The following is a 16703-nucleotide window of genomic DNA, read 5'->3' on the forward strand; positions in this document are numbered from 1 at the left end:
GAGGTGGGTTTTAAGGCCAGACTTGAAAGAGCTGAGTGCGGAGACTTGACGAAGCAAAAGTGGAAGTTCATTCCAATTGCAAGGTCCAAAGAAAGAACGGTGGTCAACAGTTGAATGTTTGAATCTGGGTATGCGTAAAAAGAGTGGATCTGAAGCCGATTGTAGCAAGCTAGATGGAGTGTAGAGGTGAAGGCAGCCACAAAAATAGGAAGGGGCAGATTTGTGAATACATTTATAAAATAGAGTGCTGATCTTGTACTTTATTCTGTGTGAGACAGGGAGCCAGTGGAGATGTTGCAAAAGAAGAGTGATGTGCTCAGATCTTTTCTTTCTGAGGATGAGTCGAGCAGCAGAATTTTGTATGCGCTGAAGGGACTGAATGGATGAAGCAGGCAAACCAGACAATAGAGAGTTACAGTAGTCAAGGCGAGAGAGAATGAAAGAAATGACAAGTTATGTTGCATCAGAGAGCAGATATTTCCGAATGGAACTGATGCGCCGCGATTGACATGTCTGACTGATAAATTTTTGCATGGACAGTGTGTTGTCAAGGACAGCGCCAAGGTTACTGAATGAAAGAAGGATGGGTGTACTGCCAAGTTTGATTGTGTCAATTGGGATGGAAGACAGTTTTTGTTTAGTTCCTATGATCATTGCTTCAGTTTTGTCCGCGTTCAATTTTCACTCATGACTGGGAAGCAAGTGTGCACAGGTTCAAGTCCCATAAATGGACCCCAATTTCTACTCCAGCCTCCACTTGTTCTTGAGTGGTGGTCTGGGTGCTAGTCATACAGATGAAACAATAAACTGAGGTCCTATGTGTAAGCATGCACTTAGCACACATGAAAGAACACATGGTAACAACAGAGTTGTCCCTGGCCAATTTCTGTTGGTTATAAAACCAAAAAAAACTTGCAGACTGACAAAACCAAACAAAAATACAGGTGGCAATGCACTCGCACATAAACACATATATTCATACACATATAAACACTCACACACAGTGACAGACACACACACATGCAAGTGTGCACACACATACCTGTTGACATACATGCACACATGCACACTCCAAGCAGTGACATACACTGACACATGCATGCACACACACATACACACTCAAACACACACACACACACACACACACACACAACACACACTACACATACACTCACGCACATACACTATACATGCACTCACACAAACACACACACACACACATTCACAATCATACTTGTAAGCAGTGAGGGCGTTGTAGGGAGCGCAGCATGGTATGGCATAAAGCAGTTCATCGTCAGGCACAGGGAGGCCAGTGAGGGCGTTCAAGATCTGCATATCCTGCACACACAACACACAACACATGCAACATCTACCACACTGCCATGCCTCACTCAAGGAACAAACTTCCTTACTTTTTCACACACACACACACACACACACACACTCACAAACACACAAATACAAACACACACTACACAAAAGTCAGCAAACAAACAAGCACACACACACACACACACACACACACACACACACACACATGAACACACACACACACACATGAACACACACACACACACACACACACACACACACACACCACACTGCCATGTTCCACTCAGGGTTCCCACATGTCTAAACGAACAAATTTCTATACTTTTTCACACTGACTGAAACCATTTATTGTCAGATTAACTGTTTGTTGTACTGACAACTTTTTCACACACACACACACACACACACACACGCACACACACATATACACTCATACTACACAGACACACAGACACACACACAAACACACATACATACACACACAAACACACTCACACACCTACCACACAGCTATGCTTCGCTCAGGGGTCCCACAAGTATTGAGTTAACAAAATTCCATTCCTTTTACAAAAAACCCTGAGTTCAATTTTCCACGACCCAAAATCAAAGTCACATACAAACATAACAGCAGGGGGCAGGAGAGGTTGGGGGGTAAGTATCTGTGTATGTGAGGGGGAGGGGATTAAGGGTTTTATTAACTCTCTCCATGCGAACAGCGAAAGAGACGACGTTAACAGCGTTTCATCCCAATGACCATCATCAAAATATTGCAAGCGGAACGCTCTTATACTGAAGAGGTGAATGTTGACAAAGAATACCACAGTTCTGACGACGGAAGCTAAAGGTTGGGTCATTCAGACACCCACTGGACATCCGAGGGGTCTGTGTAGAGGAGAGGAGAAGAGAGGACTGGCCGTACTGAGTGAGTTAAAACTACAAGACTTTTCCAGACCTTGAAGGGCAAAAACATTTTTTTTCCAAGACTTTTCCAGCCCTGGAAATGGTTCTTTCTTTTCTTTTCTTTTTTTTTCCCCCTGAGACTTTTCCAGACTGCCATGACAGAGTAGGAGGAACCTTGCCACTGTTGGTCATCATTCTCTCTCTGTCTCCAGCCTCCTCATCTGGCACAGAGCAGTGAAGTACTCACATCCACTGGCTGGTTCTCTTCCTCCACCACGTCATGCTCCCCGTCAGACCCTGCGTCCTGAGGCTCCTGCAGACAGAATGATACTTCATCATCATCATCATCATCATCATCATCATCATGTCAAAAAGATAGAATGAAACAAAACAAGATACATTCTTTATAAAAAAAATCAGATGATAATAACAATGATGATAATAATATTAACATAGCAAAATAGAATAATGATAATAATTAGACCTTGTGTCATGAGGCGCCTGCAGAAAAAAATATTACTTAATAATTTTTTTTAAAGGAGAAGAAGGAGGAAAAGGAAGGAAAAGAAAAAGAAGAAGTAGTAGTAAAAGAAGAAGAAGAAGAAGAATGCTAATGATCATAACTTTTTTTTTAAATCATATTTACTTATATGGCATACATACACCAAGACATGGTATACATGCACCAAGACAATCTACAAATTGCAAATATGAACCATCACATCAAAAAACACACAAAATATGCCTGCTACACACACACACACACACACACACACACACACACACACACACACACACATGTACACACACAGAACACACACACACACACATATGAATCCCCCTGTAGGTGAACAGCGATCCAATCTCGCGAATAGTTCCTGCGAGAGGACCGACGTTCAGCTGTTGTGTGTTGACGGATAAAGGGATAGACAAGATCGGCCCGAGCACTGCCGAATGGCAGGATTGAGTTATCAAGAGGCACTCCGACGTGGAATTGCAGATATTAGTCTGGGTAACAGTGGAGTTATGCTGTGGGGCAGAAGAAACAAGCACTGCCGAAGTTATATGGGCCGTGCACGCATCTGCTCTGTGGGCAAGGGGCGGAGCAGGCGCAAGGTGTGGCACCAGTGCATAATTGCTGCAGCAAGATAACAATGGGTTGCTGGTTGTTTGGTTGAGCAGCTTGCTGAGACGCCATTAATGGATGGGAAACAGCAGCAACTGGCGGTGTGGATTCATTTTCATAAATTCATCCCTACCTTGCTTTTGGAGGACGACTGCACTCAAAGACAAAACTGCCTCATTCACGCCTGAATGTATGCTCCTTCACATATTAGTAGTGGCTGGTCCTTAGGGACCCACACACACTCCCTTCCCACCCACAGGGCTGAGAATGCCCTCTCTTGGTGCAAGGAGGGACAAGGCAACCCAACTCATTTGCCTACAACAATCAACCATAGGGCTGGAGATGCCCTAACTTGGTACAAGGACGGATGAGGCAGTCCAGCTTAGAGGTGCCACTCCGGACACACATGCCCTTCATTCCTCCCCAGTTTGTAAGGCATCCCTTCTTCCCCCCCTTACCTACAACAACCCTTGGTTTGCACCACTGTGGTTGTGACAACAGCTCCACACAGGCCCTACATCCTAGCCAGCCCTCCCATGAAGGGATGTCTATCCTTGCCTTCCAAGTTTTAGCGGGCCCAAAAACTGCCCACTGGGATATATATATAGAGAGAGATATATAGATATATATAGATATAGATATATTTCTGCACTCCTTTTACTTTGCTGCAATTTTCTAGTAATTCAGTGGCATAGACATGATCTGTCTTTTCTTCCCTGAAAGTTTTCATGGATGCAATCAAGTTCTATCCATTTCAAGTCATGACCTTTACCATCAATTTCTTTTCCAATGTTGTAAGTTTCAGACACTGAGAAACACACTCTCTCTCTCTCTCTCTCTCTCTCTCTCTCACACACACACACACATACAAAACTCACAATGAAAGATTACCATAAACATTTACATACATGCACACTCACCAATGTGCATCACACATATTCTGTCTCTCCCTCTCTCATACAAAACTCAAAATGAAAGATTCATGTAAACGATAACCTTTACATACATGCACACTCAACTATGTGCAAAACTCACGCACACACACACACACACACAAACACACACATATACCCACATATTGCAGATCTCACAACACACGCACACACACACACACACTGACTCACAAACACACACACTACACATACCTCTTTAATAAAACCTGTAGGTCTTGCCATTTCTGCAGCGCCATCCTTCACTGCACACGAAAAAGCACAATTTTTTTCTCCCTTTGATTCACACACAAAAGACTATCAGTCAGTCAAAGTTCTGCTTCTTCATGGAGACTAAAAGGTGCTGACCTTTACTGTATGCATAAAAGCTAGTGGAAGATTTGACACTGCAGCTCATTGTCCAGCCAACTGCACAGGTCCATATCAGGATAAAAATTCAACAGCATTAAACACAAAACCCCATCATATCTGAAAAGAAAAAAAAAAAAACACTTGCAGAATGACACAGTCCATGACAAATTATCTTGACCATTAAGCTCTTTAACCCCTAGGCTGTCTGCATGACGAGATAACTTGTCATGGCAAGCATGTATGCTTCGCTGCCACAATGACGAGATAACTCGTCATCGAAATATTCTGACTTTTCCCTGGTTTGCATTCACTTCGTTGACAAAAATAGTGGTAGCTTTAGCCTGGGGAATCTCTCTAGATTCTATTCATAGCTAGAAACCCCATCTACGTCATGAAGCAGTCCTTTATTTGAACGTTTTGGTTGGGTCACTGTCCAAGTGTTTGCCTGACTTCTCTCCTCGCTCGCTCAACAATATGTCGGACTGACGCCGTGCTCAAGACATGCGATCGTGATGAACTAAATCAACCAAGATTTCTTTCTTTAGCTGATGCTCAGAAAGAATTGAAGCGTAAATTCGAGGGAGAAGATAGTGATGAACAGTTATAGGACGATCTGATAGAAAATAAAGGGAGCAATCAAGAGAGTGGCCAAGTTGCGACTATCAGTGAGTGATGCCGGCTGTACAGATGTTAGCAGTCGACAGAACGACCGAATTAGCAGCAGAGCGGTATTCTTGGCACGCAGCCAACGCGGTCTGATGAGAACTGAATCAAGTGACCGTGTGAGAGGGGTGAAGAAGAGGGGGGTGGAGACTGAGGGGGCGTGGCCTCACATCCATCTTATCACTTGGAGAAGTCACAATGTATTGTGTATCTATCTCTTAAAATATATATATATATATATATATTGTGGTTGTTCTAGTATGATTTTGTGTTTGCAGATATCCATTTGTCCAGAAAATATGATGTTTTTGTGCAAATTACCTGACTAATGTTTGTAATGAACAAGTTGAAAATGTGACAAAAAACAAAACACTGATTTCAAAACAACAGCATGTCACTAAAAATATATAAAATGGGAAAACAGCATGTGTTTTGTATTCTTTATTCATTTACCTTTCAGAAAATATATACTTTTATGGGTCTTTCTCCAATAACAAAGAGCACAGAATTTTTGGAAAATTTATACCCGTTTTTTGTGAAAAAAACCCTGGCAAATAGATTTGAATTAAATTTTATTTTCCTGGCAGCGAAAGGGTTAACTCACCGAGTTCTGCACAAGAGCATTGCTCTAGCGTCAAAATTCATCTCATGGAAACGGTTTTCATGTTCCTACATAAGCATAAACCACAACAGAAAGGGAACTAATTCTACAGTATTTCCACATGTGTCTACATATAATTTGGATGAAAAAAGAGGAGTTTGTGTTATACTCCATGTCTGGTGATACATATACTTACCATGTCAAACTGATGCAAACTAGGCCTATCGGTTTGCTCTGCTTGGCCAAATTTTGCGCGGCTAACAGTGAAAAGACAGCCTGGTCCGCTCTTAGCCAATCAAACGCCTCTAAAAGCTACAAGCGCTGAATCATTCCTTTGGCCAAGACTAATTTTCTGCAGGGATTTTTTTTTTTTTTCCACATGAATATGGCATGGACGCCTGCCAGGGGTGTACACTCCCAAGGTTGAATGGGCTAAGGCAAACAGGACTAGGCTGTGATGAGTAAGTCAATCCTTCCACTTACTTTATCATTCCCCGATCACAAAAAGTTGTAAACAACGATACAAAAATATTTGAAAGCCACAAAAACTATATGAAAAGGCCACACAGGCAAATAACACTACATAATGGACAGCTAGTGCTCATCCCAGTGTTTAAAAATATCACCAATCAACAGCACAAAACACCACAGGGAATACACCACAGACTGGATTTGAAAGGAAAAAGTGTCAAAGCTTACTAGAAAGAAAGAAAAGGGAATGGACTGGGGCAGCAGAAAAAGCAGACAATAGTAAAGGAAGAAAAAAAAAACCAGCAGAAACAAAGTGAGCAAAAGAAAAGTGAGGAAAGTTCTAGCACAGAATTTCCAGAAGGCAGGAATGCTTTTTATACTGAAAGACCCACAGTATCCCATGGAGACTTCATCTTCTCACTTTTTGAGTCTTTCCCCTATTTCTTTCCAGCTCACAAGCTGGGAAGGAGCACAAAATCTAGTATGCCTGGAGTCCGTGAACAGACACAGTAAAGCTAAGGTCTGTGAACGAACCTCCGCCACTGACGTCGTTTGCAGCCGCCTTGGACTGGGCTTCTGGACGCCCCCCCTGGCCTTGACCTTTACCGCTCTGGGGTCGTCCCGTTTGTTTCCCCCCCTTCGCTCGAGCCTCTTCTTTGCCTTTCTTCCCTTTCTTCCTCTTTTCTTCCTTCTGGGATCCTGAAGACTGCACAGTACAAGCAAGCCTCAATCGTTACACACTGCATGCTGGTGAGCAATGTCAAAAACAAACAGTCCCTTCCATTTCACCAACAAGGGGTACAAAGAAAATCTGTTTAATGTTAACTCAATCTGACCTCTCTTCACCAGCTTTGAATCAGTTTTGTTTTACGTCAACTGTTAATAAATATTAACTACAGTTTACCCATAAATACCTGGTAAGCCTGTGTTGAAATGAAACAAAAAATTATATTTTACTAGGGTAATGCGATATGCAAATATACATGATTTTTTTTCCACCCAGCCCTGGGGTATAAAAGAAAAAAGAAAAGATATGTAAGATAACTTTTTCACAAAATCCCTGAAGCTGTTTCAGGAAATCTTAAACAATGTTTTACAAGGATATATAACACATGTACAACTCTGCATAAAAACAAAAATCATGTGTATCCAACATATCAGAATGAAAGAAATATCACAAAATGATCATATCTATCTTTTTTTTTTTAAAGAGAAGCTGAATCGGCTAATGTCATTCCTTTACTTATTATAACAAACTTAAAAATAACAAACGCAGTGGACGAAAAATACAACCACCCCACACACACTCAAAACCGAAAGGCAACACAAATGCAAAGAGCAGAAAGCCCATTCTTACCGCCAAAAGATCCATCTTCTGTTTTCTCTCTTCTTCATCCTGGTGTCTATACTTTTCCTTCTTTCTGCGTAGCTTGCCCTGCAATGCAAATGTTCATCCATGACAGAAACACTCTTCTTCTTCTTCTTTTTCTGCGTTCACTCGTATGCACATGAGTGGGCTTTTACATGTATGATCGTTTTTACCCCGCCATGTAGGCAGCCATACTCCGTTTTTGGGGGTGTGCATGCTGGGTATGTTCTTGTTTCCATAACCCACCTAACGCTGACATGGATTACAGGATCTTTAACGTGCGTATTTGATCTTCTGCTTGCATATACACACGAAGGGGGTTCAGGCACTAGCAGGTCTGCACATATGTTGACCTGGGAGATCGTAAAAATCTCCACCCTTTACCCACCAGGCGCCGTCACCGTGATTCGAACCCGGGACCCTCAGATTGACAGTCCAACACTTTAACCACTCGGCTATTGCGCCCGTCGACAGAAACACTCAGAAACCCGGTCTAGTTCCCTGTCTCTGTCTGTCTCTTTCCATCTGACTCTCAGTTTTCTTTCCTTCACCCTCCCTGTGTCTCTTCAAGCCCCCTCCCCCTTGCTATCTCATTCTGCCTCTGTCTATCTGTGTCCATCTTTCTCACACGCTCACACCATAATCCGCTCATTTACACAATTCATTCATGTAATTGGTGTAATTTTTATGATTGCCTCCCTTCATGGAGGGTTCTTCGTCCAAATCTGAATAAAACATTTGGTATTGATGTTTGTGTTGATATCCTGTCTCTGTGTCTGTATCTGTCTGTCAGCCCCTGTGCAGTATGAACCCAGTGTGTCAGTAAACAGTGTACATGTCATGTTCAGTCATTCAAGTGGCTGAAGTATCTAATTATAAAACTAACTAGTTTCTACTGCACTTTTCCAAAAGGCTCCAAGTGAACAACATTTAAATCACAACAGAATGGACATAATATGAAATTGTAACATATGTGTGCATAAGGAGAATGCATTTAATGCACATAAAAGAACCCAAAGGACTAAAAGGGTTGTCCCTGGCAAAATTCTATAGTAGAACTCACTTTGATAGCAATGCAAATACGCTTGCAGGCAGAAAAAAAAAGAAGAAATTAATGGATGATGCAGCACTGTGGTGATACACTCTTCACAGGAAAAGCAGCCTGAATTTCACACAGAGTTCTGTGGTGACAAAAAGTTATATGATACAATAAAGAACAACACATGTCAGAACAACAAAGAACTCTTCAGAATGCCAATTTATGAAATGACACAAGACACAATACATGTTGAACAACAAAAACAAAAGCTCTTCAGAATGCCAATTTATGAAATGACACAAGACAAGACTGAAATACGGAGTAAATTCTGTTCACTTGACCTCTCATTTCTTACACTGAATAAATCCTATGAAGTGTGGTCTCCACACTCACCTTCTGTCCCCGCTTAGGGGGCTGCATCTGCTGTGATCCGGAACCGCTGTCCTCTTTCTGTGGTGTACTCTGCACAGTCACACACACCCATTCAATTTACTCTTATTTTATTTAAATCATTTGCCTTCTACCTATTTTTCATCTTATTGTATTTTAATGTTTTAATTGTTTATTTCATTCATTTATTTCATTTTATTTTATGTTAATGGTTTCTACAGGCTCTCGAAACTGTTATATGCTGACAACAGGTATCTGTTTCTTTCTCATTTTTTTTTCAAGCATCTGTGGTGTGATGTATATGGATCAGTTTTTAGCACACTTCAACACTTCCTTGAAACTGAAACAAAGTCATTCAGTCCTTAATCAAACCAAGCAAAGCTTAGTTCTCATCTACTCTGTGTGTGTGTGTGTGTGTGTGTGTGTGTGTGTGTGTGTGTGTGTGTGTGATCTATATGTATCATATCTTAAGAGAGAAAGAGGGAGGGACAGAGAGGAAGAAAATGAAAGACATGAATGTGTGACAATATTCCTCTCTTTTTTTTTCTTTCTCAAGTGGACTGTTTTTAATTTGACCAGCTGTAAGGATGTGTGAGGTTGCTAACACCTCATTCTGTACATACAATGCGAACAGCACATATTCAGACACTGAAGAGAGAGAGATACCAGCAATCGGGTGGATGGACATCCATGGTCTGTAACTGAAAACTATTTTCAAACATGGTTTGAAAACCTGCAAGTTATTGCTTGCCTGAAATGCCAGTGCTGAACATGAGATCGTTCAACTAGTTGAACTGTATGCGCCATGACAGAATTGGTTAGGTGCGTTGGACTTCTGATTCAGTGTTCACCACTGATCAAGATTCAAAGCCCTGCTTCAACACAGCGTTGTGTTTATAAAAGGTGCTTTACACTGATTTTCCTCACTCCACCCAAGTGTGAATGGGCACCTGATTATGGTTGAGGAACTCAAGAGCTGAAGTTCGACCGGTGAGTTGAAGATCAACGTCACAGGGAATATTTGGTGTGTGACCTCAACATCAAAAAAGACCACTAAAAAAACTAAAACCACAGACCCACAGACCCACTAAATTTTCACTTCCATCATTCAAAAAAAGAAAGAAAATGATAACAAACTGAAGAAACACATACCATCTCTTCCTCTTCGCAGTCCTGTGCTGCTGCTGCTTCCAAAGACCCTGTCACTTCTGAAGTCTGTGTCACTTCTGAAGACCCTTGGTTCACTTCCCCAGCTATCCCCTCCTCACATTCAACTATCCCCTCCTCACGTTCAGCTATCCCCTCCTCACGTTCAGCTATCCCCTCCTCACGCTCCTCCACGGCAGCCTCCTGAGCTGGACCCCCCTTCTTGGCTTTGCGCATCTCTCTGTGTCACCCAACAAACCCGGTCACTCACACGTGCAGCTAAACCTACAGTGCAACAACGTCATGACTGGGGAATAGCAAAATGGACAAATCAAACCAAGTCTGATGCTGTTGACACACAATCTTCAGCTCCTGGTCATAACAATATCTACACTTTCATCAACGTACTTTTGTGGACACTTGATTTCGCACTGTTGGTTATTACAGTATTAGGTCGGACTAGATCCGGTACCATCAGTAAGCACTGCTGAGGACTGAAAATGCATTTGACAGAGCTCAGCCTATGCTTCTGCATTCTCAAACAAGTATGTTTGTGTGCGCATGGGCGTGCACACACACACACACACACACACACATACACACACACACACACTTTAACTGCAAAGTGTCCCTTTTCCCAGATGCCACAATTTGTGTGTGTGTGTGTGTGTGTGTGTGTGTGTGTGTGTGTGTGTGTGAATGCATGTGTATATGATTTCCTTTTCTGTTGCAAATCAATTCTGTTATTGATAATCACAATAATACATAGTATCTATATGATGAAAATCCGTAAGTACTAGCTATTACTGATAATCACAATAACACAAAGTATCTATATGATGAAAATCCATGAGTACTAGCTATGACTGATAATCACAATAACACAGTATCTGTATGACGAAAAGGAAATTTTCTTCCTCAAGTACTGGCTCTCACATGAAACAATGCATGTACAGCGATACACAATGACAAACAGAAGATTGTCAAACAGACCTGATAACAGCCCTCTGGGTCTTCATGATTAGCCAGACAACACACATTTACTTACCTTCTTTGCTTGGCAGATAATCTCCCAGATGTTCGATTGGCATTCTGAAACAGAAGCACTTCAATTCTTGCATTTTGAAAATAGTGCACAACTGCATAAACACACAGCCAAATTTTATAACTGTTCCAAATATTCAACTGTCTATTTTTAGCACCAATTATTCTTACAAGTAACAGATGAAGAAGAAAAAAAAAACCACACATTATTGCAGCATCGTGGCCTTAATGGCCAAGTACTCTCTTCACAAAATGTACAGCTGGCAAGGTTCCATCAAAATTCATTATCCTGCCAGTTTTGTTTTCTCTGGCACTTCACACACACACACACACACACACACACACACACACACACACACACACAGGGACAAAGAAAGAAAAATATATAAAAATAAAGCAAAATGAACTTATCTACAGGTAAATAACAGCTTATGGAAGGACTTGCCCATACCTTTTCACCAAAGGTAACAGGACTGTCATCTCCCAGGTAGACAGCATCGTCAGTCTCTGCGGTTGAACAGGTAGTGCTGTTGACACTGTTCAGACGCTGCAGCGAAAACCTGTCAACACGGAACCTCTTGTCATCAGCCTGCCATGGAACCAGTCACACCAACATTGATAGTTTGTGGTCAGCTAGAATGCAACAGCTGGAATTAACCCTTTGATTGCTGCTGTTGACTATGCTCATCAGTGAAGGGCTGTCATCTCACTGAGATAGGACCGAGCTTAGAGGTCAGAATGTCAGTCATCACTCTGTATTTGGACTTCTTCCTCTTGGGACTATATAACTTCTCTCAAGAAAAATCAGCTACACCACTGGTAAGTACACAGAAAGAAGTAACCACCTTTCAAACTCATGCAACCACTCATCTCACTTTAGCAGTCAGGGGGTTAAATATGGCATGCCAGACAGAAAAGGGGAAATAGCAAGTATACCTGCACACAGGATGTTACTTTAAGATGCTGTGTCACTATTTAAATGCTATTTTTCGGGTTGCTTGTTGCTTTTTCCCCGTAATCAAAAGTAGAAATAGATCTGGCTATCTAATACAGACTACAATTTTGCATAGTAATCTGGATCTGTACAGATGAGTCATGGTGTACTGTTTGTAATTAAAAGCAACATTTAATGACATACATAAAAGAGAACAGTGAGAAAGACAGAAGCGAGTACAGTGTATGTGTTAGTTTCTGGTCTGTCTCTGGCAGTTTGCAGATTTTTTTTTTTTTTTTTTGCTTTGTAATTGTGTTCCTTTCTTCTTACCTGAGTGGTACTATTTCCTACTGCTGTCACTACTATTATTACAACTACTACTACTAATATGGTGCATGTCCATGTCATTATCAAGGTTGGCACTGTAAAAAAATACATATATATCTATAGACAATTACATATACAGCATGCACATGAATATCTGTTATATGATAAGACCAGTCTGTAATTTAACTGTGTTTGTTGTTGTTTTTGTTGTTGTTGTTTTTGTGGTTATTCTTTACTTTTTATAGTTCATCAGGTGTTGCAGTTGTTGTTTTTATATACTTTGTAATATTATTAACTGAATTCTAAAAAAAAAATTAATAAAAAATAATCTAACAGAAGAAAGACGAAGTGGGAGCTATCATAAAACCAAAAGAGGAAACACAGAGAAGGGTACAGAGCAGGTGATAAAACAGACAGACCAACAGAGATTCTACTTCTTCTTCTTCTGCGTTCGTGGGCTGTAACTCCCACGTTCACTCGTATGTACACGAGTGGGCTTTTACGTGTATGACCGTTTTTACCGCGCCATGTAGGCAGCCATACTCCGCTTCCGGGGGCGTGCATGCTGGGTATGTTCTTGTTTCCATAACCCACCGAACGCTGACATGGATTACAGGATCTTTAACGTGCGTATTTGATCTTCTGCTTGCATATACACACGAAGGGGGTTCAGGCACTAGCAGGTCTGCACATATGTTGGCCTGGGAGATCGTAAAAATCTCCACCCCTTTACCCACCAGGCGCCGTTACCGAGATTCGAACCCGGCACCCTCAGATTGAAAGTCCAACGCTTTAACCACTCGGTATTGCGCCCGTCGACCAACAGAGATGACAACGCCACATATCATACCTGTCTCCCTCCACATGTGTCAGGTTGATGGAGGTGTCAGGGAACTCAAAACCTGAGGGAACGTCTGCTGCCTTCTTTTTCACACTGCCGTCAGTCACCGCTTCTTCCACAACATCCTCCTCCTCCCTATCCAACGTCTTCTCTCCCCCTTCATCATCCTCCTCGTCATGATCGCCACCACCTGCCTGCTCGGTATCACTGTCTTCCGACATGTTTCCATTCTCAGCATCTTTATCATCGCCTTGGTTTTCGTCACCACTGTCATCGCTCTGTGCATCATTCTCGTTGTCTTCCTCATTGATGTCCTCCAGAGTGAGGAGACTTTCAGCTTCAGAGGCCAAGGAGACGGAGGCGGCATCGTCATCGATGGTGCGGACTCTGCGTTCCCCTGCGTGTCTTTCAACGCTGCCGTCTTCCAGCTGAAGAGAAAAATAGCTGGCATGGTTTTGTCAGGATCACTTGCCTCTTGTTTTTAGGCACAAGAGTGTAGATTAGATCATGTTTTCTTTATAAATGATAAATAGTTTTAGCTTAAGTACACAAATGAGATAATGTGTTCTTGTTGAATAAAAAACAAAAATACAAATGACATTGTTTTTAAAAAAACACATGCAAAAAAAAAAAAACTTTACAGGCAATTGACCAGATCAGAGGTCAGTTCATCAGGAAGTAATTAATGACAGAAATAATTCTGTTGTTGTGATTCACAACAATTTATCAAAAACACGAAAGGTGACACATAAAACTAACACCAATGTTGGGCAACACTGATAAAAATTTCCAGGATTATGTTTTTTCCTTGGGCAACACACACACAAAAAAATTCCACCACAGGATTTTTTTTTTCCAATGTAATAATCTTGACATAATAACCCCTTTCTCTCATTCTCTCAAATATGTGCACACACACACACACACACACACACACACACACACACACACACACATGAAATATGAAATGCAATCAACTTACTCGAAAGAGGAAACCAAAGCCATAGATGAGGTATGAAGGTGGAAGGTAGTTCTTCTTCCCTGTGTAAAAAAAAAAACAAAAAAAACAACAGAAACTCAACACAGTGAACTCTCTGTGTGCTTGTGTGTATGCATTTATGTTTACACACACTGCTGTGATTTCATAAATGTTTATATGTATACACAGGTGAATGCACAAGCCTCTTCCTACTTTGCTCATCATTTTAATGTATCAAATGTATTCCTGGACAGACCTTCCCACTTTTTCTCTTGGAAAACAAAGACATGAGGACTTATCTATCATAACTTTAATTGATGAAGAAAAGAACGCAAACAACAGAAGAAAAAAAGAGATGGACAGAAAGGGACAGGAGAAGAGGAAAAAAGAGAGGAACACAGACATAATGAACCTCACCACATTGCTCAAATTCACATCAAATATCACTGCCTTCCTTCCAATCTGACGAAAACGTACATTCAAATGGACCCCATGTAAATAACTACAACATGATCTTAAACAATACAAAACAAAAGAAACAACATCCACTCTGTTCCATTTTAACCTAAGTAATTAACTGCAAAATGGGCCTAAACAACACACGACAAAACACACAAACGTCAACTGTGTTCAAATTTTCCCTATATAAATAACTGCAAAATAAGCCTAAGCAAAACACAAAAACATCCACTGTGTTCCAATTTACCCTGTGTGAATAACTGCACAAAATGAGCCCAAACTACACAAAACATGCACTGTTTTTGTGTACAAAAAAACAAACAAACAAAAAAACAGCAAACGAGGACAAAACAAAATCAAATCTTAATGTCCAGGTACTGGCATGTGGTGCAGACAGCATACATGCCAGCATGCATGTGTCTGTGTGCTTTGTCATTCACACATTCCATTTGTCTTGGTAAAGTAAGTCTTGATCATACAGCCCAGTCTTGTCAACGTTTTGTTACAATTTTCCCCCATGTTAGCGTCGCTTGTTAATACCCTGGGCCCCTGTGCAAAGGTGGTGTGGTGCATTATAATTAACCTTTCTGAATTTCTTACTCTTCTGGGTTTGTTTTTTTTAACCTATGCCCACTGACCGCGGATCATGAAGCTGCCAGTGGTGAGGTACTCCCCAGAGGGCGCTGTCTTGGACACCTGGTCATGGCACACCCACCATGCACTGGTCACCACCTTGGCGTCCCACGCTGCACTGTTGCAAATGGCCATGGTCCCTGCCTCGTTCAGCGTCTTTGGGGGAACCTCGCCGCCTGCAAGAGAACGGGGAAGGGGAAAACATAACAGGTTTCCCACAGATGTGACTGGACAAAATTCCATGCTTCTTTTTTTCCAGAGCAGACTGAAAACATTCCATTCATACCAAGCACAAAGCCATGATGAAACATAGATTCATCTGCAACATCTCTGATGAAAGAGATCAACAAATATCCAGGTGTAAATATTCTTTTTTGGGGGGGGTGAGGGTGTGGGGGGAGGGGGGGGTTACTGTTGGGTTTTTTAAAATGCATTAAGCCTCTTGTTGAATGGTAGCAGTATGGGGTTTTATTAAATTTGTAGGGTTTTTCCACACACTGGAGGTCAAAACACATTTTTTTCTAAGACTATTCCAGCCCTGGGAATCATTATCAAATTTTTCAAAGATTCTGCCAGACTTCCATGAGTCTGCATGAACCCTGCACATAGATAAAAACACAAAAAGCTGAGCTAACTTCCATAAAAAAAAATAAAAAAGTTGACAAAACTGATGGCTGACAACCACATGACAATTATAATTCAGAGGGAAAACTGCTTTTGCCAGAGCAAGAAAAACTGAACTTGAATTCAGGGAAAGAAGAGAGAGAGAGAGGGAAAGAAACTGACCTGTGGGGTTCTTCAGGATCACACTGCTGGCACCATGCAAGTCAGCATGCACATACAGGTCCCCTGGAAAATACAAGTATAACATTACACACTACAGTTGCCCTGGAAACCACAAGTATAACAGTACACACTACAGGTCCCCTGGTAAATACAAGTATAACAGTACACACTACAGGTCCCCTGGAAAATACAAGTATAACAGTACACACTACAGTTCCCCTGGAAACCACAAGTATAACAGTACACACTACAGGTCCCCTGGTAAATACAAGTATAACATTACACACTACAGGTCCCCTGAAAACCACAGGTATAACATTACACACTACAGTTCCCCTGGAAACCACAAGTATAACAGTACA

The 16703-nt window shown here is 41.4% G+C and overlaps 1 protein-coding gene across 1 annotated transcript in view; it reads right to left on the reverse strand.

The window, feature by feature from the left end:
* The window catches only part of LOC143295959 (ribosome quality control complex subunit NEMF-like), a 39183-nt gene that overhangs the window by 3307 nt on the left and 19173 nt on the right, over window positions 1–16703 (reverse strand). Inside the window, exons 19-31 of the mRNA XM_076607667.1 lie at window positions 16342–16404; window positions 15561–15731; window positions 14467–14525; window positions 13494–13912; window positions 11834–11942; window positions 11387–11430; window positions 10345–10579; window positions 9196–9264; window positions 7752–7829; window positions 6929–7100; window positions 4504–4553; window positions 2480–2545; window positions 1235–1338 (exon numbers count right to left, since the gene is read on the reverse strand). Coding sequence (XP_076463782.1) covers window positions 1235–1338; window positions 2480–2545; window positions 4504–4553; window positions 6929–7100; window positions 7752–7829; window positions 9196–9264; window positions 10345–10579; window positions 11387–11430; window positions 11834–11942; window positions 13494–13912; window positions 14467–14525; window positions 15561–15731; window positions 16342–16404 — 1639 coding nt within the window. The remainder of the gene's footprint in view (window positions 1–1234; window positions 1339–2479; window positions 2546–4503; window positions 4554–6928; window positions 7101–7751; window positions 7830–9195; window positions 9265–10344; window positions 10580–11386; window positions 11431–11833; window positions 11943–13493; window positions 13913–14466; window positions 14526–15560; window positions 15732–16341; window positions 16405–16703) is intronic.

This window comes from Babylonia areolata, chromosome 21 (assembly GCF_041734735.1).
Source record: "Babylonia areolata isolate BAREFJ2019XMU chromosome 21, ASM4173473v1, whole genome shotgun sequence".
In the NCBI taxonomy this organism is placed as follows: Eukaryota; Metazoa; Mollusca; class Gastropoda; order Neogastropoda; family Buccinidae; genus Babylonia; species Babylonia areolata.